The sequence below is a fragment of the Phyllostomus hastatus genome, unplaced genomic scaffold, assembly GCF_019186645.2.
Source record: "Phyllostomus hastatus isolate PE091 unplaced genomic scaffold, TTU_PhHast_1.1 phas_contig_34, whole genome shotgun sequence".
NCBI classification, from domain to species: domain Eukaryota; kingdom Metazoa; phylum Chordata; class Mammalia; order Chiroptera; family Phyllostomidae; genus Phyllostomus; species Phyllostomus hastatus.
The window spans coordinates 41,591,288-41,613,977 of record NW_025333857.1 but is presented as its reverse complement, the minus strand read 5'-3'; the positions used below and the strand labels follow the sequence as shown (position 1 = coordinate 41,613,977).

The 22,690-nt window shown below is 34.5% G+C and overlaps 1 protein-coding gene across 4 annotated transcripts in view; it reads left to right on the top strand.

The window, feature by feature from the left end:
* The window catches only part of GKAP1 (G kinase anchoring protein 1), a 75,906-nt gene that overhangs the window by 17,098 nt on the left and 36,118 nt on the right, over window positions 1-22,690 (top strand). For all 4 annotated transcript variants that reach the window (XM_045840386.1, XM_045840387.1, XM_045840388.1 and 1 more), the window contains exons 4-6: window positions 367-510; window positions 17,729-17,806; window positions 20,935-21,058. In XM_045840386.1, the coding sequence (XP_045696342.1) occupies window positions 367-510; window positions 17,729-17,806; window positions 20,935-21,058 (346 nt within the window). The remainder of the gene's footprint in view (window positions 1-366; window positions 511-17,728; window positions 17,807-20,934; window positions 21,059-22,690) is intronic.

Below are 22,690 nucleotides of genomic sequence, written 5' to 3'. Positions count from 1 at the left end.
AAACTTTTAAATTTGTAAGCTATTAAACTTTAATCTTTTTGAATCCTATTGTTTGCATTTTAAAAACACACATCCAAAAGCACACAATACTCCTGTAAACTTATTCCCCTTAATAAAGCAGAATCACTAAAGTAATGGTATATTAGGATACAATCTATTTTCACTAAGTAATCATTTCATCTAGAAATCTAGCATCATCTCAAATGCTGGCAAAATTAATATTCTACAAAGATTACGAGAAATACAAATAGTGTTGGGAGTAGTATTTGGAAGTGTAAAAATATTGTTGATTTCTTAACTTCTAAAAAAATAATTTGTACTCAGGATTGGTAAACTGAATTTAATATATTCTTTGTGTTTTCGTAGCTCAGAAATCTTGCTTTTAAGAAAATTCCTCAGAAATCCTCCCATGTCACTTGTAATGTTCAACATGAGCTTTCTTTACCAAACCCAGTAAAGAAGGATTCACGAGAAGAAAATTGGCAAGAATGGAGACAAAGAGATGAGCAGGTACAGCTAATTAAATCAAATTATTTCGCTTGATTTTTTAATGACTGTGTTTTAAAGTTGGCATTGCATTTGAGTCTGTGACACTATTGTTCTGAGGAGCTTTTTGTATTGGATTAATTCATATGAGTTTGCTGCTTTTAATAAGAGGTTCTATTTTGGGGGTACTATGAAAACACAGTGATTACATTTATTTTTGTTAGTTTTGATAATTTCAAAACAGTTATTTTGAGGTTTTTTTTTTTCAGGCTTATTTTATTTATTTATTTTTAAATATATTTTATTGATTATGCTATTACAATTGTCCCATTTCCCCCCTTCATTCCCCTCCACTCTCACACCCTCTCCCACCCACATTCCCCCCTTTAGTTCATGTCCCTGTGTCATAAGTTCTTTAGCTTCTACATTTCCCATACTATTCTTACCTCCCCCTGTTTATTTTCTACCCTCCATCTATGTTACTTATTCTCCGTATCTTTTCCCCTTCTCTCCTCCTCCCACTTCCCTGTTGCTAACCCTCCATGTGATCTCCATTTCTGTGGTTCTGTTCCTGTTCTAGTTGTTTGCTTAGTTTCTTTTTGTTTTTGTTTTAGTTGTGGTTGTTAATAATTGTGAGTTTGCTGTCATTTTACTAAACATGTTTTTTTATCTTCTTTTTCTTAGATAAGTCCCTTTAACATTTCATATAATAAGGGCTTGATGATGATGAACTCCTTTAACTTGGCCTTATCTGAGAAGCACTTTATCTGCCCTTCCATTCTAAATGAAAGCTTTGCTGGATAGAGCAATCTGGGATGTAGGTCCTTGCCTTTCATGACTTGGAATACTTCTTTCCAGCCCCTTCTTGCCTGCAAGGTCTCTTTTGAGAAATCAGCTAACAGTCTGATGGGAACTCCTCTGTAGGTTACTGTCCCCTTAGCTCTTGCTGCTTCTAGAATTCTCTCCTTCATTTTTACCTTGGCTAATGTAATAATGATGTGCCTTGGTATGTTCCTTCTTGGGTCCAACTTCTTTGGGACTCTGAGTTTCCTGGACTTCCTGGAAGTCTATTTCGTTTGCCAGATTGGGGAAGTTCTCCTTTATTATTTGTTCAAATAACTTTTCCACTTGCTGCTCTTCCTCTTCCCCTTCTGGTACCCCTATAATTGGGATGTTGGAACGTTTCAAGATGTCCTGGAGGTTCCTAAGCCTCTCCTCATTTTTTTGAATTCTTACTTCTTCATTGTTTTCTGGTGGTTTATTTTTTTCTTCCTCCTGGTCCACTCCATTGATGTGAGACCCAGCTTTCATTCCATCACTACTGGTTCCCTGTGCATTTTCCTTCATTTCTCTTATGGTAGCCTGCATTTGTTCATCTAATTTGTGACCTAAATCAACCAATTCTGTGAGCATCCTGATCACCAGTGCATTGAACTGTGCCTCTGATAGGTTGTCTATCTCTCAATCACTTAAAAAAACTGGTTGTGGGGCCTTCAATTCTGTTTGAGCCATCTTTTTTGGTGGGGAGGGGTCTGGTTGCTCCTGTTACATATGAGGGGCGGAGCCTTAGGTGTTCACCAGGGCGGGGCACCTCAGTTGCTGGGTTGTGACATTGTATGTGGGGGTGGAGTCTGAGAGGGAACAATGGTGGTTGCTCTGTTCTCCGTGGGATCTCAGTCCCTTCTGCTGCTTCCCCTGAGCAAACTGGGCCCCTCTGGTGCCAATTCCCGTGTGGGTGGGCTTGTGCACGCTGTAGGACCTTCCAAGGACCTCTCCTGTGAGGCTGGGAGTCTCTGTGCCTCAACTCCCATAGGTGTCCTCAATCAGTGTCCTGGGGCTCTATTTCCTAGCGCTGGGATCCTGGGTTGTGCTCGGTGCCTTGCTTCACAATCGCTGCCTCACTGTCTCTGCTGTTTGCCACCCCTTGGCCCCAGGTCTGCCAGATGCTGCTTGTATGCTCAGGGTCCACCCACTGTGGTCCTGCACGCCCTGGATGCCTCATGCGCCGGTCCCAACACACTCTGCTCTCCTTGCCATGACCTGTGTGCCCAGCTGCCTGACTCTACCCCTTCTACCAGTCTGGAAGAATGCATCTATTTTCTTGGTTTTCCGACTTCCATTCAGATCAATTTCCTGTCAGTTTTGGTTGTTATTCTGTTTCTAAATTGTTGTCCTCTCTATCTTAGTTGTGCGAGGACGCACAGTGTGTCTACCTATGCCTCCATCTTGGCCGGGAGTCCAATTTTTAGTTTTTATTTCATCTGCCTTTTTACAAATGAGGGAGAGACAGGGAAGGTAGAACAACAGGATTAAATTTTTTAAAGTAAAAAAAAATTACATTTGTAGGGCCTGAGGTCTCTTGTTAAAAATACTGAATGACAGTTTTGCTTAAAAAAGGAAGACTTTGAGGGGAAACTTTTCCTTTTCAACCTTGATGTAAAATGGTTTATGTGGCATTTGTTTCTTCTGTGCCTCTATTAAATATCATTAATAGCCAAATCAAATACTTTATTAAGACCAATTCCTTCCTTTTTTTCTGTTTGGTGTCCAAGAAAATAACATACTGGGCTGAAATGTACTTTGGGAGCTGTGTTGTATGTGTTATTTATGAACAGTTATTTATCTGTTCATTTGATCTATTGGGAATAGGTATTGAAAAAGATATGCTACAGGCAATAGAAGTTGATTTTGGACATCCCCTGTTTATTGCTTTATAAAAACCAAGGGTGTAGAGAATTTTGTAGAAGTTAGGGGAGATAGTAATGTTCTATAACAAGGTAAAATAATAGACTGAGATGAAAAAGCAGCTGAGAGAAATTGAAAGGGAGATGGGTAAAATAAGAAATCTGGGAAGTAAAATCATAGAATTAAAAACTTCATTAGAAGGACAAAAAGAGGGTACACACTGAAGACAGTTGAATCAGTTATATGAAGGAAAATTTGAGATAAATTTTGCCAATAAAATTGACAAAATTTTATTGGAACACAGAACTGAAATCCAACAGAGGCATGATTGTGTTCGTGAAACAAGCAGAACAGGGAGTCATTAAAGATAATGTTGATAAAATCCTTTCCTAAGATAAACGCAAATCTGAGCTTGAAAGAACTGAAGCCTTTAAAAACAAAACAAAACAAAACTGAAGTCTTTTAAAAAGTTTTTAATTTTAAGAAAGAGAAAGCAAGGAAATAGTATTATAAACATATGCATGAGACAAAATAGGTTGCCTGCTAAGGATGAAAATTCAGGCTGGTTAATTTAAATGCCAGAATTGAAATGATAGGAACAAAAAGTCAGTATCTCACCAACATGTCATTTGTGTGACTGCTAAAGAAATACATTCTCACACATGCAAGGACTGACAGAGCATACCACCTGTATCTTTTATGCAATTTTTTCTGTGCTCCTACCAATTAAAAGTCAAATTTAAATAAAGAGCACAGCAATTGGAAAGCACCAGTAGTGAATATTGTAGCTAGTTCAATATAGAATTAGCTCTAAATAGTGAATGTAAATGTGATTATTTAAGAGAACAAGCCTTTACACCTGAAACTAATATAACTAATATAATATTATATACCAACCATACTTAAATTAAAAAATTTAAAAATGAAGCAGGAGTTCATGAAAGAAATATATTTCTCATAAAATTGCTTTAAATCTTTAAATACCTTTGCTGAGGAAAAATGGAACAGTTTGTTGGAAACTTTAGAGAATGCCTTGGTTTCAAAAATCAGGAAATAATCAGAAAATGAGAGAACTCTACAGATTTATCTTTTGTCCTGAGTTTACTCAAAGGGGCTATCACAGTCATGAAAAATGGATCAGTGAGATTGGGAGACATGAGTGTTTATATATGCATTCTGGGGCAAAAGTAGGGTTACAGTTGTAACTACATGAAACACAGTTTATTATTCATACAAAAAACTGTAAAATTACTTTTGCCTCACCCTGTTCATGTGCAGAACTTCTCATGGGATGAAGTCACTTCAGAGATGGGAGCAATTAATGTCTTGGTTTACACCAATGAATGAATGAATGAATGAACATAGCTCACTTAAAGAATTTGTCTAAAATGGAGTACCTATTTATGAATACAAAAATTAGGGAGTAATAGGACAGAGGAGGCAATAATATTTTTAAATTTTTATATCGGTAACAAAATATGGTTGTGGTTAGTTCCAAGTGTGCTTTTAAAATTTACAGAGAACTACTTACGTGTAGGACTTTTTATTCACTTGAATTTTAAATCACTTCAAGAAAAAAAAACATAGCACATACAGCAAAACATATAAAGCGAAGACATTGGCAAGAAAACCTTTGAAATAAGGATAAAAAAGGATAATAGACACTTTATTTATAAATAAATATAAGTAATTGTAATTACTCGTTAAAAGATGAGGACCAATTGGGACAAACTGTCTGAACCACATTTTGATCTTAATTCTAATATTTTCCTTAACATTAAAAATTGTGATATATTTCCCCTAAAAGGATAGGTTCAGGCTATTTGAGATAGTCTATATTTTGCTGAGTTATGCTGCCAATGCTGCTGGAAATTGTAGAGGCGATCTTTATTATTTGTGGCATAAAGAAATGTTTTCTTTAAATAACATTTTCCATCTGTAAACTTATATCTATTTCAGCATACTTTAGTGTGGAAAGATAGTTTTATATTCCCTATTTGCAGAGATGTATACATCAAAAGGAAGTATATGCTTCATACTTGAAATGGGTGAATTTGTGGTGACATGAGATATATAAATTATGTGAATTATATCTTAGGACAACTTAATATTTAAAAAAGATGAACAGGGCATAGCTTTGATTTGACTGTATTCATAATTCTACTCTTTCTTTTAATATTGAGTCGAGGTCAAGGTACATATTGTTCACTTACACCTGTTGCCTAGAAATAAATCTCTGCATAGATATTGTCCAGGCATAACCTCTTTTATTCATGACACACTGATATTAATGATGCCAGTGTTCTTAAGTCTTTTGGGATGTCTGCGACCCATGGGGGTTATGAATGTGTTCCAACACAAAGTCATAAATTTACTTAAAATATTATGATATATTTTTGTGATTATGTGTTGTAGTATTTAATGTGTGGCCCAAGACAACTCTTCTTCCAGTGTGGCTTAGAGACTCCAAAAGGTTGGACACCCCTGGTGCATCATGGCTCACAAATAATTACCGTATTTTGCCATGTATAATGTGCACCCATGTTTTAGGAAAACAACTTAGGTCCAAACTTTCAGGAAAAAAATCTCCTGTTTTAATTTTTAAAAAAAATTTTATTTATTTATATTTAGAAACAAAACTGATTATCATATTCCAGGGTGTTATTTTGCATATGGATATCATTGCTTTCTTGAGTAACACTTTTAACACATAAATAAATAAGCATGAAGGAATTAAAAACATTTATATAGATACAGACTAGTACTACTAGTACTAGTAAGGATGTGTGTATAATGCACATCCTTATTTTTCCCTCAAAAATTTGAGCAAAAAAGTGTATATTATACATGACAAAATATGGTAACTTAATAGGAACATCTCGTGGGTTTTCAGTGATAAGCAGATCAAATTTTTTGTATATTTCTTCCTTTTATTCTGTTGATTCAAAATGTACACATCACTGGTTTTGTCCAGCTGTAAAGCAATCTGCTAGCATGTGCACAATAATAATAGTTCCTTCACATTACGTTTCCCAGTCCATGTGATAAAGGCATTTTGCCAATAGCTTGTTCTGTTTTATGTTTGTGAGTGTGATATTTGTAATTAAGTCTCTTGGTGTAATGAATTCCTTGGCAATAGTTTGACTTGCTCTTGGTTTCCCTGTAAGGCGTGCAAATTTAGATAAATCCTCTGTGCTTTCTGGCTTTCATTTTTCTTCTGGAAAGTTATTACTTGGTACTTATTCTTGGAAAGACTCATACAGGTCATTGTGCTTTGAAAGTGAAACAAAAACTGTGTGTTCAGGTCTGGTCTTGCCAGTGTTTCATAGCTAGGAACAAATAGATTGATAACTATCTTACTTTACTATTTATAATTGTTCTTTCAGCTGCTTATATGATATCACTCTTAGACACATACAGGTTTACATTCTATAGTGACTGTATTAGTCCTATATTATTTTAAAATTTATGTTGTTTTTATGAGTTGCATTATTTACAGTTCTGTTTTCATTACTGTTTAGTTCTGTGAATCATTGAACCATATTTATTACTTGGAGATGTAATAAGACATACAACAATGTAGACTTAATAAATATAAACAGCCCTGAAACACATGAAGATTCATTAGCTGAGATGAACTAAACCCAATAATTAGGGTGAGCACAGATACAGTTTTCGTAGAACATTGACAACCTTTTAAATCATAATGTTTGGTAAGACTATGAAAAAATTTCAGGGGAAATAATTCTGCTTTCCAAGTTAGTGAAAGATATGTGGTCTGTACTTTGAAAATCAATGAAAGAATCACAAGGTTCTATAGCTATTGTGACTAAACAGTTGGCTGCAAGTGTTAGATATCTTCAGAATGATGTTTTGAGTTGATTTACAATAACCTTGTCCCCATGATACCTATTAGAAATGAAAATGAACTTTTTATTTGGTAATTGTTTTGCTTGAATTTAAAATGGATAAGATTGTTATGTTACTTAGGCTTACAAATTAAATTTTTAAAATCTAGTTCCCAAATATTTATTGTCCTCCCTATGTTTCATAGGTTCTTTATACTCTTTAACTGATCATAAACCCTTTAGCTATAGATTTATTTCAATACAAAAAGTGGTTTACTGCTAAATGGAAAGTAGGAGATAATGAAGCAAGCCACGAGGAAGAGAATGTGAAGTACTCCATCTTGGACACATATATCTTCTTCAATCCTATAGGCATTTTAGTGCCTACTATTTCCTCTTTTTATTCCTTTCCTCCTCCTCTTATAGTACAAACAAAATGAGTAGGAATTGTGTTGCAAACTTAAATATGACCCTTTTAAAAAATCATGGTTTTAATTGCATTTTAGTGTTTGGTGTTTTGCAGTCTGATTTATTAGATTGGTACCTAAGTTTACAACAGTCTTTTTTTTTTTTTAAGTATTTTTTATTGATTATGCTATTACAGTTCTCCCAATTTTTTCTTCCTTTATCCCCCCTCCACCTTGTCCCCCCAACTCATTCCCCCCACCTTAATTCATGTCCATGGGTTATACATATAAGTTCTTTGGGTCCTCTGTTTCCTATACCATTTTTTGTCTTTCCCCATCCATTTTATGCCTACTAATTATGCTTCTTCTTCCCTGTACCTTTTCCCCCCTTCCCACTCCCCACTGAAATCCCTCCATGTGATGTCCATTTCTCTGATTCTGTTCCTGTTCTAGTTGTTTGCTTAGTTTTTGCTTTCATTGTTTTTCTTTTCTTTTAGGTTCATTTGTTGATAGTTGTGTTTGTTGTTATTTTACTGTTCATAGTTTTGATCTTTTTCTTAGATAAGAGTCTTTAACATTTCGTATAATAAGGGCTTGGTGATGATGAACTCCTTTAACTTGACCTTATCTGGGAAGAACTTTATCTGCCCTTCTATTCTAAATGATAGCTTTGCCGGATAGAGTAATTTTGGGTGTTGGTCCTTGCCTTTCATGACTTCAAATACTTCTTTCCAGTCACTTCTTGCTTACAAGGTTTCTTTTGAGAAATCAGCTGGTAGACTTATGGGGCCTCCTTTGTAGGTAACTGTCTCCTTTTCTCTTGCTGCTTTTTAAGGTTCTCTCCTTATCTTTAATCTTGGGTAATGTAATTATGATGTGCTTTGGTGTGAGCTTCCTTGGGTCCAACTTCTTTGGGATTCTCTGGGCTTCCTGGAAGTCTTCCTGGAAGTTTCCTTCGCCAGATTGGGGAAGTTTTCTTTCATTATTTGTTCAAATAAATTTTTAATTTGGTTGTCTTCTCCTTCTGGCACCCTTATAATTCAGATATTGGGACATTTCAGGTTGTCCCAGAGGTTTGTAAGACACTCTTCACTGTTTTGAATTCTTGTTTCTTCATTCTGTTCCCATTGGATGTTTATTTTTTCCTTTTGTTCCAAATCATTGCTTTGAGACCTGGTTTCTTTCCTATCACTGTTGGTTCCTTGAATATTTTGCTTTATTTAATTTTGGGTATCTTTCATTTTTTTTTTTTTTCATTTTTCGACCAAGCTCAATCAGATCTGTGAGCATTTTGATTACCAGGGCTTTAAATTCTCCATCAGATAGGTTGGCTATATCCTCCTTGTTTAGTTCTCTTTCTGAGGTTATGCTCTGTTCTTTCATTTGGGCCATATTTCTTTGTCTTGGCACACCAGTCTGGGTTGTTCTGATTGAATTGTTCTTTAATTCCTTGGTTGTCGGAGTTCCACGCAGTTTGATTTTCTTGCACTTCTGGATGTTTATTAATTTTAGATTCGTTGTTATCCTCCTTTTGGTTGTTCAAGGAAGCAAAGGGTTTCTACCTATGCCCCCATCTTGGTTGGACTGCACAATAGTTTTGTGATAATTGTCTAAGATATGTTTAGAGAATTTGGAATCATGGTTTTGTGTGTGTGTGTGTGTGTGTGTGTTGTTTTTTTTTTGTCTTTTCTAATGATTTAGTCTTGCACTATCATCTCCCTGTTAAGTTGGGTCAGAAATCTTATCTTCTTTCATGCTTCATATTCAGTTACTTCCAAAACTTAGTCATCCTTTTCTAAGATACAGCCTTCATTATTTTCTACATTGCTATGTTTTGGTCCATGTCCTTGACTGCTGAGATTATGGTGGTTTAGCCAGGCATTGATTCTAAGTTCTCATTCTTCTAATATTCAGCTTATTTCTTTAAATTACTTCTGTCAGCATTCTTCTTTCATCTGTCCCAAATTCTTAAGTTTTAGGGAGAGTGTGGAGCCTAATTCTGCCCCACCTAAGCAATATTATTTTCTACTGTTCTCCAGCATAGAGGAGGGGAATTCCAATCTACTGTGTGTAACTCTTGTGCCATGCAGGCACTGTGGTGGATACTGTACATATATTAGGTTATAGATTTTTAAAACTACTTTGAAAGGGTGATGGCTCTATTTTTTAAATATATATGAGGAAACTGAAATTCACAAATTATATAACTTGACAGGAGGTAGCATGAATGGAATGGGAATTTAAATTATGCACCCAAAACTATTTTTTCTCCCACATTTTTTGTATTGTATAGAATTCACTTTTTATCAGGTATCTCTTTCCTTGGTGTCCAGAGCAGGGCAAAAGTAGGTTTACAGATGTGAATATGCAAAACAGTGCATTCTCATTTTATTATTTATAAATTGTATTATATCCCATACAAACAACTATAAACCTACTTTTGCCTTACCCTGTATCTGTTCTTAGTACCTTGTGCCTTTGTTCATATGGATCTTTCTTACTAAAACTCTTTTATTCCTTTTTCTACCTATTCAAATTATGTATATTCTTTAAGGACCAACTTGAATTAGTTTCTTTTGCATATGCTTTTCTGAATTTTGTCTGTTTATCTTTTTTCCCTTGAGTTTTGTAACAATTTAATATTGTATTCTGTTTTCTGTGCTTCCTATGTGTTAGTCTTCTGTCTCCAAAAGGAGTAGAAAAATTGTTTGAAGGCAAAGCCAAATTGATGCTGCTTCTTTAAAGCCCTACAGGCAAAGCACATAGAAAGTTCTCTACAAGCCTTTATTGGCTAATTGATCATACACTGACATTTTTGTAAGATGTGTTCTAGTTTTCAAAGATTTAAATTGAATTCTAAATCATTTTTGCCTATCTACTTTATTTCCTTGTAAACTTTTCCTGTATTGGGATGACTACTGTGTTTTAACTACAGTGATCTTTTTGTTCATTTTGCTTTCAGTTTAGGTGGAGTAATTGATATCACCTCTTTTTTTGTGTAACATTAACATGAATCTAATTTTTTTTAGTGTATCACTATATTATTTTTGAATATCCACTTATATGATTATTTAAAAGGTAAATTTGTTACTTTCTCCTAATTATTGCTAATTTAGATTAAATTAATTATTCAATTCTTTTAAGTTATTTCATAGAAAAAAGTATGTATACAATTTACTCTGGGCTTAATAAGATTTTCTTGTATTATATAACTTAATACTAATTGGATTTTTCTCTGAGTTAGATTGATTTTTTTTCTGTGATAAACTTAATCTTTTCCACTTCTTTTTGTTGTCTTAATATAGAATTAGATAAGATGCTTTCAAAGGAAATATTGGTTCACATCTTTTTAGGTATATCACTATATCAGATTGACACAGATCATACTCCTTTAAGTTGGTTTCTGTTTTAGTTTCTTTTTATTTGTTTTAGTTTTTGTTTTTAATTCTCACTTTAGGACAGTTCTTAGGAAGGGAGAGAGAAAAATATTGATGTGAGAAAAAAACATTGATTTCTCTCCTATACGTGCCCCAACTGGGATTCAGACCCACAGCTCTTTGGCTGTGGGACCATGCTCCAGCCAACTGAGCCATGCTGGTCAGGGCATAGTGGATTGTTTTTTATTTTTTTTATTTTTTACTGTTGAGCAACAGAAACAATTCTGATTAACTCTGGCAAAAAAATAATTTTCCAGAAGGATTCTGGGTGATTCACAGATTTGAATTAAGAATGAAACAACTAGGCCTTAAGAAAGATGGAGGAGAGATCCAAGATGGCATTGGACTAGGTGGAAGCTACATTAACCAACTCGCAGCACCAAACTGGAATTACAACTAAATTATAGAAAAATCATCCTGAATAACCAACTGAACACTAGCTAGAGAGAAGCTTTATATAACCAAGGACTTACAGAAGAAACCATACCACCACATCAAGACTGGTAGTGAGTATGGAAAAATGAGAAGGCTGTCTGGGCTCCCACGGTAGGCAGATGAAATTCCAGGGGGATAGTACAGTGGCCAGGGAGGGGGGTTCCAACCCCTGAGAATTGTGGAGTCTAAACCCCAAGCTGGACTCCACGGCCTAGAGCACCAGAACCAGGAAAGGAAGCCAAATGACATCCAGCTGTGAAAAGCAGCAGAGTTTCTGCCCTCCAGAGATAGATGGCTAGAATGCCTCCTCAAGGGCCAATGCACAAAATTTCATTTGTAGCCACCTAGCCTGGGATTCAGCAGAGAGAGGGCAGAGTAGATGCGAGATGCATGAGGAGAGTCTGGAGTTGGTGGCTCTGGGGAGAGAACTGAAGGGTCAGCTGCCAAGATCCCTATGCTCAGTCATTTTCCATATTACAGAGCTCTCTTTATCAGACAGAGCACTCTGGTCTGTAAGGCAGCAGCTCTGGGGGAAAGCAGTAAGCCTACCCTGTGGAGCTTAAGCTGGGCTGCTGAGGAGTACAGTTGGAGGCACTTCTGGTGATTACGCCTCACAGCCTGTGGGTGAAGACAGATCTATGGAAGCTTTGAGACTTTAGCTGACCCTCCCCCAGCCTGGTGCTGGTAAAGCTGGCCTTGGCTCTTTCAGCAAACATCCAGGTCCAGCAGAAGCCACAAATTGGGGATCACTGATAGCTCTAAACAGGTAGTCCAGGGGCAGTGTCTGATATTGGACTGCACCCAACTCTTTGCAGAGCTACCTAATACATAGAAAGAAACAAAGAGGCAGCCAAAATAGGAAGGCAAAGAAACAGGCCCCAAATGATGGAAAGAACAAGTAAATTTTCTAGAAGAAGAGCTAATAAATGGAGGCAAGCAATTTATCAGGTGTAGTATAAATTAATGATTACAAAGGTGCCCAACAGCATGAAAAAATACAAAAGAACCAGTTAGAAATAAAGAATGCAATATATGAAATAATACACTGGAAGGACTAAACAGTGGGTTAGGTATAGCAGAGGACTGAATCAGTGAAAGGCAGGAAAAAATACCCAATCAGAGCAGCAAAAGAAGATAGAATTTTAAAAAATGAGGAGAGTTCAAGGGACCTGTAGGACAACATGAAATATAACAACATGCACATTATGGGGACAACATGCACATTATGGGGATACCAGAAGGAGAAGAGGGAGCAAGGGATTATCAACCTCTTTGAAGAAATAATGACCAAAAATTTCCCTAACCTGGTGAAGGAAAAATTTCCCTAACTTGGTGAAGGAAAGTCCAAGAAGCACAGAGAATCCCAAACAAGATGGGCCCAAAGAGGCCCGCATCAAGACACATCATAATTAAAATGGCAAAGCTTAAAGACCAGGAGAGAATCTTAAAAGCCACAAGAGAAAAGCAATTAATTACCCACAAGGGAGCTCCCATTAGACTGTTATGTGATTTCTCAACAGAAACATTTCAAGGGATTGGCATGAAATACTCAAGGTGATGGAAAGCAGGGGGCTACAGCCAGGGCTACTTTACCCATAAAGGCTATCATTTAAAATTGGAGGAGAAATAGGAACTTCCCAGACAAGAAAAAAACTAAAGGAATTTGTTACCGCTAAACCAGTATTGCAACAGATGTTAAAAGAGTTGCTTTAAGAAGAAAAAGGAAAAAAACAGAGGAAAATAGTTAAAAAAATAAAATGTCAATAAATACATATTTATCTATAATCACTTTAAATATAAATGGCTTAGTGTTCCAATCAAAAGACATAGGGTAGCTGAATGGATAAGAAAACAAGACCTATACATAATGCTGTCTCCAAGACACCTACCTCAGAATGAAAGATACGCACAGACTAAAAGTAAAGGGATGGAAAAAGATATTTCATGCAAATGGAAAGGAAAAGTAAGCTTACATAGTGTAATTTATATCCAACAAAACAGACTCTAAAATCATGGCTATATTAAGAGACAAAAAAGGACCCTACAAAATGATAAAGGGAACAATCCAACAAGTCGATATAACCCTAGTAAACATGTATGCACCCAGCACAGGAGCATCTAACTATTAAAGCAAATCTTGATGGACATAAAGTGAGAGACTGACAGAAATACAGTCATACTAGGGGATATAACACCCCATTGATTTCAATGGATAGATCTTCCAGACAGAAAATCAATAAGGAGACAGCAGCCTTAAATGACATACTAGATTAAATGGATTTAAGCAATATTTTCAGAGCATTTCTCCCTAAAGCAGTGGAATATACATTCTTTTCAAGTACACATGGAATGTTTTCTTGGATGGACTACATACTAGACACAAAACAAGTCTCAATGAATTTAAGAAGATTGAAATCATATCAGGCATCTTTTCTGACCATAGTGCTATGAAACCAGAAGTCAATCACAAGAAGAAAACTGAAAAATACACAAAGATGTGGAAGCTAAATAATACATTACTAAACAATGAAAGGGTCAAAAATGAGATCAAGGAAGAAATCAAGAGATAAATTGAAACAAATGAAAATGAGAATACAACAACCCCAGATCTGTGGGACACAGGGAAAGAAGTCCTAAGAGGGAAATTCATAGCATTATATGCATATCTTAAACAAAAAGATAAAAATAAACAGTCTAACTTTACACTTAAAGGAACTTAAAAAAAAACAAAGCTGAGGGTGAGTGACAGGAAGAAAATAATAAAGATCAGAGAAGAAATAAACAAAATAGGATCTAAAAAACAATACAAAGGAACAGTGGATCTAATTCTTTGAGAAGATACACAACAGTGACAAACCTTTAACCAGACTAAAGGCCAGCATTAGCTTAATTCCAAAATCAGGTGAAGATAAAAACTCTCAGCAAAGTGGGAGTAAAGGGAACATGCCTAAACTAATAAAGGCCATATATGACATATCCACTGCCAGCATCATACTCAGTGGGCAAAACCTACAAGCATTCCCTTTAAATCTGGGAACAAGACAGGGGTGTCCACTTTTACCTCTCCTATTCAGCATAGTACTGGAAGCCCTAGTCATAGCAATCAGACAAGAAAAAGAAATAAAAGACATCCACATTGGAAAGAAGTAAAACTCATTTTTTTTGCAGATTACATGATACTGTATATAGAGAATCTTAAAGATTTCCACCTAGACACTACTGGAAATGATAAATGATTTTAGTAAAAGAGCAGAATGTATAATTAATATCCAGAAATCAGTTGCATTTTTATATGCCAATAATGAACTGTCACAAAGAGAATTAAGAATACAATCCCATTCACAATTGCTTCAAAAAGAATAAAATACCTAGGAATAATTTTACCCAAGGATGTAAAAGACCTATACAGAGAAAGTTATAAGAAGCTGAAGAAAGAAATGGGAGAAGGTACAAATAAGTGGAAGCACATATCATGTTCATGGATAGGAGGAATACACATCATTAAAATGTCCATACTACCCAAAGCAATCTATAGATTCAGTGCAATTCATATCAAAATTCCAATGACATATTCCACAGAACTAGAACAAATATTTCAAAAATTTATATGGAACCACAAAAAGGCCTGCATAGCATCAGTAATGTGGAGAAAGAACAAAGTTAGAGGAATCACACTACCTAATATCAAACTATACTATAAGGCTGTAATAATCTAAACAGAATGATTCTGACACATGGATCAATGGAACAGAATAGAGAGCCCAGAAATAAACCCACACTTTTATAATCAATATTCAAAAGAGGAATTAAGCAAATATAGTGGGCTAAAGATACTTTATTCAATAAATAATGGGAAAATTGGATAGTACATGCAGAAAAATAAAACTAGACCACCTTCTTACACCACACACAAGAATAAATTAAAAATGGATCAAAGACTTAAATGTTAGACCTAAAACCATAAAAATCCAAAAATGAGACATAGGCAGTAAAATGTTGGACATTGCTCATAGCAGTTTTTTTTTTCTAATATAGCTTCTCAGGCAAGGGAAACAAAAGAAAAAAAAATAAATGGGACTACATCAGACTAACAAGTTTTTGCACAGCAAGGGAAACCATAAACAAAATAAAAAGACAGTCCACTGAATGGGAAAACATTTGCCATTTCTTCTGATAAGAGGTTAATATCCAAAATTTATAAAGAACTTATAAAAAACCAACATTAGAAAAACAATCCAATTAAAAAATTGGCAAAGGACCTGAATAGACACTTCTCCAAACAGAACATATACATGACCAATAGACATATGAAAAGGTGCTCAACATCACTAATTATAAGAGAAATGCAAATTTAAACTACAGTGAGATATCACTTCACACCTGTCAAAAGGCTATCATCAGTAAATCAACAAACAAGTGCTGGTGAGGATGTGGAGAAAGGGGAACCCTTTTGCACTGTCAGTGGGAATGCTGTTTAGTGCTGCCACTGTGGAAAGCGATACAGAGTTACCTGAAAAAATTAAAATTGGAACCGTCTTACGACCCAGCAATTATACTTGATGCATATTTGAAGAAACCCAAAACACTAATTTGAAGGAATATAAGCACCTCTATGTTCATTGCAGCATGATTTACAATAGCCAAGATTTGGAAGCAGCCCACGTGTCAGTAAATGAGTGGGTAGAACAACTATCGGACATTTACACTATAAAATAGTACTTGACTGTAAAAACGAAGTAATTTAGCCCATTGTGACAGCTTGAATGGACTGTATATAACATTATACTGAGTGAATAGGCCAGTTAGAGAAAGACAGATACCATATGATTTCATTCATATGTGAAATCTAATGAACAAACTGATCTAACAAGAAAAATAGGCAGACTCAGAGTGAGCAGGCTGACAGTTCTGGGAGCAGGTTAGGGGAGTGGAGGAATGGAGCAAAGAAGGAAAAGGATTCATGGACACAGGCAACAGTGCTGATATAAGGGAAGGCGTGGGTAGAAGTGGAAAAGTATATAAGTGGATTCAAAGGTAATGGGGCAATATACAATAAAAAATAAGAAAGATGGAAACTAAGGAATTCTGGGGTGCTCAAGAACATGAACTAATATGTAGAACTAGTGTACTCACTTTTAGAGAGCTATTATCAGATGATTGAACCCCATTTGCTTTGTGTTTGTTCTCAAAATTGAATTCCTAGGAAATCAAAAAAGAGTTGGATCCTGCCCTGTCCAGGTGGGTCAGTTGGTTAGAGTATCATCCTGTACACTCAAAGGTTGTGGATTTGATCCCCAATCAGGGCACATATGGGTTTGATCTCTGGTTGGGGCTCAACTGGGAGACAACTAATTGATGTTTCTCTCTTCCTTGGGTAATGATTTTTTTAAAGAAGTTGAATCCCTTGCCCCCACCCTGTTGTTGATAATGGTATCTTGGATGATGTGGGGATATGTTGGTTGGATAATATATGGGATTATGTGATTGGCTGTGCTACTAGAATCATGTGACATTAGAATGAAGTTTAGTTATTGAAAGGAATAAAGAAATGGATTCTGGACTGAAAGAACAAGACATGTCCATTAAATTTATGCTTTTATTATTCATGATGTATAGATTGACAAACACTTGCTTACAAATTTAAGATGTTTACTTTTGTCTTATTGCAACTATCCTATATTCAGTTGTAGACATACTTTATTCCCAATGCTGGACCACCCAAAGTCCCATTCAACTATTGTAGCAATTCTGTTTGGCAATTAGGAAAATTGTTAGAGAGGTACTCAATTAGAGGGTATGGAAGCTAGATTGTAAGAAGTTAAGGTGAGATTCCATGGTGGAAAAGACGAACCAAGAGATGTAGATTACAGAAAATCATTTTGTTATAATACTAGGTGACTTTAAAGGTAGAGCGACCATATAAAGGAATAGAATGATAGTAAAAGGATGCACTGTAATTATTGTGCAATATCAGACATATACCAGGACATTTGGTCATCTTATTGAAAGATTCTATATCTGTGGTTTAATCTATATTAAGGAAATGGTATGTTTTATAATGCTTAGCATTTTTCAATATTATAATTTTGAATGATAATCACTTATATTTTCAGTGTCCTAAACTGCACAGTGCCTTCGACATCCATTACAGTGACACATTCTTCATAAGATTTTTTTATTAAAGTAAAAGGATTATGTGATAATACAACAAATTATTTACCGTGACAGAGGAAATGGATATCAGAATTGGAAATTTTTGCTTTGATATGGTCTATAAAATACAATGTTCCTTACTTTGGCATGGATTGATAACTTTGTAGAACCCAGACTATTTTTTAATGTTTGTTTTATTTTCTTCTATATATTGTCATGGTTATTTTGTTAATGTGGTATAATCATATCATCTGTTCATTGTGAAACTTTTTTTTAGCTGACATCTGAAATGTTTGAAGCAGATCTTGAGAAGGCATTGTTGCTAAGTAAATTAGAATATGAAGAACACAAAAAGGTATTTACACATTTATTCATTTAGCTATATTAGATTTAAGTTCTCAAAAGTTAGGACCAGCCTTCCTGAATTTTGTATTAAAGTTTTTTTAAAGTTTGTCCTAGAAATGTATTATTTAACAAAATATTATTAAGTTTTTATAATAAGATTCCTTCTCAGGTTTTGAGAGACAACAGAAACGTGGGTTAAGCTTTGTCTGATCATTTGGAATGTTTAGTTACAAAAGTCCCTCTACCTAACATGAAGGAAAGAGAGTAAATTAAATGAACAGTAGATGATTTATTTTAACTTATTTTAAATGAACATAGAAAATAAGTAGATTAAAAAATGTAAGTATGAGTACAAGGGGCATCCATTAAGAGACCTTGTGCTAAAGATAACACTACAATTAACTAAAGTATATGGGAGGATATTTCTGATAATTTAGCTTTTTGAACTCACCATTTGTCACTAAGTTGTCATATTGGGCTGTATGCTGATGCATTCTACATCTTGTAGAATTACAAGATGCATTCTACATTGCATAACTATATAAACATTAAAGTAAAAAGTAGTGTTGGTTTCCAGTTTATATACTTAAATCGAGCATTTATATTATCTTTATATTACTTGAATTTAGTCCTTTACATATATTGGGATTTTTTTGATCCATAAAATTTATTCAACTTGGATTACTCAGTAGTTGATCATAAGTAGCTTCTGGTCATACTTAAGGGCCATTAGGTTATGTCATTGTGCACTAGCTCCTTCATTCAAGATGAAGAGAAGAGGGTAATTAAAATTTACAGTAGATGATTTTGCTATTTATTCATAGCTCAAGGGAAGACGAAGAAAGCCAGTAAAGTGAACTTTTGTACACTATATGTGTTTTATTTTCCATGTCTCTATTCCTATTATCCTGAAAAAATAAGAATAACTGTAATCCTGTTGTTACTTATCCATTTAGACACAAAGCTAGCAATTACAAAAATTGATACAACTAGCTTTATTATGACTTAAGTCATTTAAGGGACTTTCATGTTACATTGGAAAAGCCCTCCTGACTTGCTCAATTTGAAGATAAAATTTATCAAATCAAAATTATTAAACAATAATGATTTGTTGTTTTTAGATATATGTCTAGATTCTAAAGCTAAAATGTCTAGCTGTATCTTAAAGGAGTAGTAGAGTAGATTGTGTTGATTAAATTTCATGCTTCCATGCCAGTTTTCTTAGCACAGTCATAGGTGTAGTACTCAAATTGGTTTTATTACACAATGACTCTCAAAGAATGAACTCCTTTTGTATGTGTTAGGTAGTTTGATATCATTACATTGGTGTAGTCATTGAGTTTTAAGTCATTTACTTCAATTTGAAAACTATACTTCAGCTCCAGGATTTTTATAATAACTAAAGTTTGGGATGGCATTTTCTATTATCTATTTTCTTCTGTCACTTACTCAACAAATATTTTTTTGAATAGCCAAAATATGCTAGGCACACAATATAAAGATTAAGACATGATCCCAGCCCTTGAGTTTAGTGCAGGGAGCCATACATACTATATTTATGGTACATAGAATTGAGAGAGATATGTTCTCAGTGCAGTGGAAATTCAGAAAGATAGAAGAATAGTGTCTGCCTTTGATGGGGAAGAATTTTAGGAAAGGATTCTTAAAAGAGGGTCATAATACATATTAGAAGTTCATAGGGTAGCCTTGGAAGGTGTAGCTCAGTTGGTTGGATCATCATCACATAAGCAAAAAGTTGTGGATTCGATTCCCAGTCAGGGCACATACCTAGGTTGCAGGTTCCAACCTTATCGGGTATGTGTGGGAGGCAACAGATCTATACTTCTCTGTCACATTGATGTTTCTCTTTCTCCCTTCCTCTCTCTGAACACAATAGGAAAATGTCCTTGGGTGAGGATTTAAAAAATCAAAAAAGTTCACAGAGTATATGTAGTAGGAAAGTCAGCATTTTCAGGGAAGGAGTGACAAGTATACAAAACATGGACGTATAAAGGAGTATAGCATATTGAAAAAGTATAATGTAGGGACCTAGAGTTGGTAGAATAAGGTATAAAGAACCTGTGTACCAGGCTAAGGAGATTAGATTTTATACATATGCACAGCATTCTTGAATATTTTTAACTTTTAAATTGATTGTAAGTTTTTATTTTAGCAATTTGTGCTGTAGCAGTGTAGAAGATGGATTGAAGGGCTAAAATTAGAGGGTGTTGGCAGTGTGAATCAAAAGAGGATAGGGGAAATGACAGAAGGTATGAAGAAAAAAATAGATTTAAGAGAGCTTTAAGAAATAAACTCAATAAGACCTACTGACTAATTTGGATATAAAGTGTGTAGAAAGAGTAGGCAAGGATGACTCTGATGTTTTTGGCCTAAACAGATGATGGTGGCATTAAATAAGAGAATTGGAGATGTTTATTGGATATCTCAGGTCAGTTGTCTGCACGTACAGAAATTGTCATTGTGTAGGTAGAACTTTAAACTTTGAGCTTGAAGAACAATAGGTATAAAGCATAGAATAAGTTCAAATGGATTAATTGTGAATAACAGTTACATTTTTAAGAACAGAGTTGGGAAAAGGGAAGCCAGTGAAGGAGACTCGAGTAGTCAGAAATGTACTGGGAAAACCAAGAAATGCTTGAAAAAGAATGTCTTTTGGATTTTGGATTTGGCATTTAAAAGGAAGTTGACCTTAATTTTAGTGTCAGAGAACAGCAGGAGCCAGATTTCAGGAGTTGGGACAGCGAGTGAGAAAGCAAATTGACTGTAGATTATTGTTTTAAGTTAAGTTGGTTGGGCAGTCACCAGCAAAGCGAAAAGTTGCTGGTTCTACTCCAGGTTAGAGCACATGCCTGGGTTGTGAGTTTGGTCCCTGGTCGGGGCATGTACAGGAGGCAGTAGACCAAGTCATAGCTTTCTGTTTTTATTTTAATGTTTAATAGGCAAGAGATTGAGTGTATAAATAAACAGGTATCCTTTTATACAAGTTGGCTAGCCTAAGTTTTTATTTTTTATTTTCTTTTTATCTTTAAAAAAATACTTTAGTAAACATATTACCTGTTAGTAAGTTGATTTTACTAGTGTAAACTAAGCTTAATGGTTGTTGATAATTCTTTTCAGGAGTATGGAAATGCTGAAAATGCTTCAACTCAGTCAAAGGTTATGAATAAAAAAGATAAAAGAAAGAATCTTCAGGGAAAAGACAAACCTCCCACAGTATCACTAAAAGATTTTCAATCTGAGGGTAATGTATATGTGAAATCTGTTATGCTAAAATACTGTTCTAAGTCTTTGTATACTTAAGTTATAAGTATCTTTCTGGTTTTTAAAATAAGTAAACATTGTTTTGTTAATCTTCTGCTTAGAATATAGAATGTAAACCTGTTTGGAAATAGGACATTTAGTGGTTCAAGTAATTTAAAATCAATTATAAAAGCCCCATCACTAAAACTTATCTTTTTATATTTCCAAATTTGTCCCTTTTCTAACACTCACTGAAAATAAAAATTGACATTTGTAGTTTTTAAGTCATCATGGAACAAAGATATTATTGTCCTTATACATAAAGTAGTTTGGCTTAAACTAGATCAGGAATAGTAACTTCAGCTTTCATCCATTATTGGTCAGCCTCCTTAAGTTATCTGGAACTACATCTTAGAAAATTAAAATGCAAATTTTTAGAATGGGACTTATTACCAGAAAACTATATTATCATTTTTATTTTCTTTTTGTAAAAAAGGGAAGACAGAAGGAAATTATATCATCCACTAAATTTTTTAAGACAGATTACAAAGCACTTTTTTTTTTGATGTTGGAAATTGTCAAAACACTAGGTTCTGTACTATATTATATGGTAGTCAATATTCCTGTGTGGTACTTAAATATAAATTAGTTAAAATAAACTAAAATAAAAAGTTTCTTAGTTGCATAGGCCACATTGCAAGTGCTCAGTAGCCACACGTGACTAGTAGCTTCCATTATTAGGTAGCACAGTCAAAAATTTTTTTGAACAGCACTGTGTGTATACCAGTTAGCTTAAGTTGCTAACCTAATGGACAGCTATTTGTTCATTGACAGAGCAACCTATTTGATCAATATGAATTTAGCCTTAATACATTGGGCATTCATTCTGTGAAGATTATTAATATCATAGCAGTAATAGGAAAAAAAAAACAACCCTACTTTACTATTTTCAGTAACAAGCCTATCTGTGAAATTAGGAATAAAATTTAGAGGATTATTTTGCTTTTCTTTATGGATCAGGAAAGTTGCTTTGTTTAGCGTTAAAAGAACAGATGTCTGTTAAAATAAAATTCCCAATTTTAGTAAGAAAGATTTTTATATAAGAAATACTTCATTAGAAACTAAGCAGAAACATGAAAAAAATTTAAATGCCTTTATTTTCCATATGTTTGATTTATTAAGTATATAAATTTATTAGATGGATTGAGAAAGATCAGGATGATACTGTTAAAGGAAACTCTGCAACTATTACAAGACATGATTAACACATTCTTCATCAGGTTCTGACATCATATTATGTTAAGTAGAACATACTAGTAGAATGTATAATCTACTAGAATTTAGTAATTAGATCTGAAACTTGTGATTTTGTCATTTACTATGTTTATGGACTCAATTCTCATCAACAAATGCTTTAGAGAACTGGTTCAGTTTTTAGATTTTCAGTCACAAGAAAGCTATTCTATTTAATTAATTAGTCCTTGAGAATGGAAAATTTCTGCTGTCCACGGGAAACATTATTAAATATTACATATCCTGATCATTTTCAATTTAAATAAGAACACTTGCTCCCTATTTGTACTTTGGTATCAGCCTTCTGTCTGGGTGGATTCTCTTATGTATCTTCCTTTTC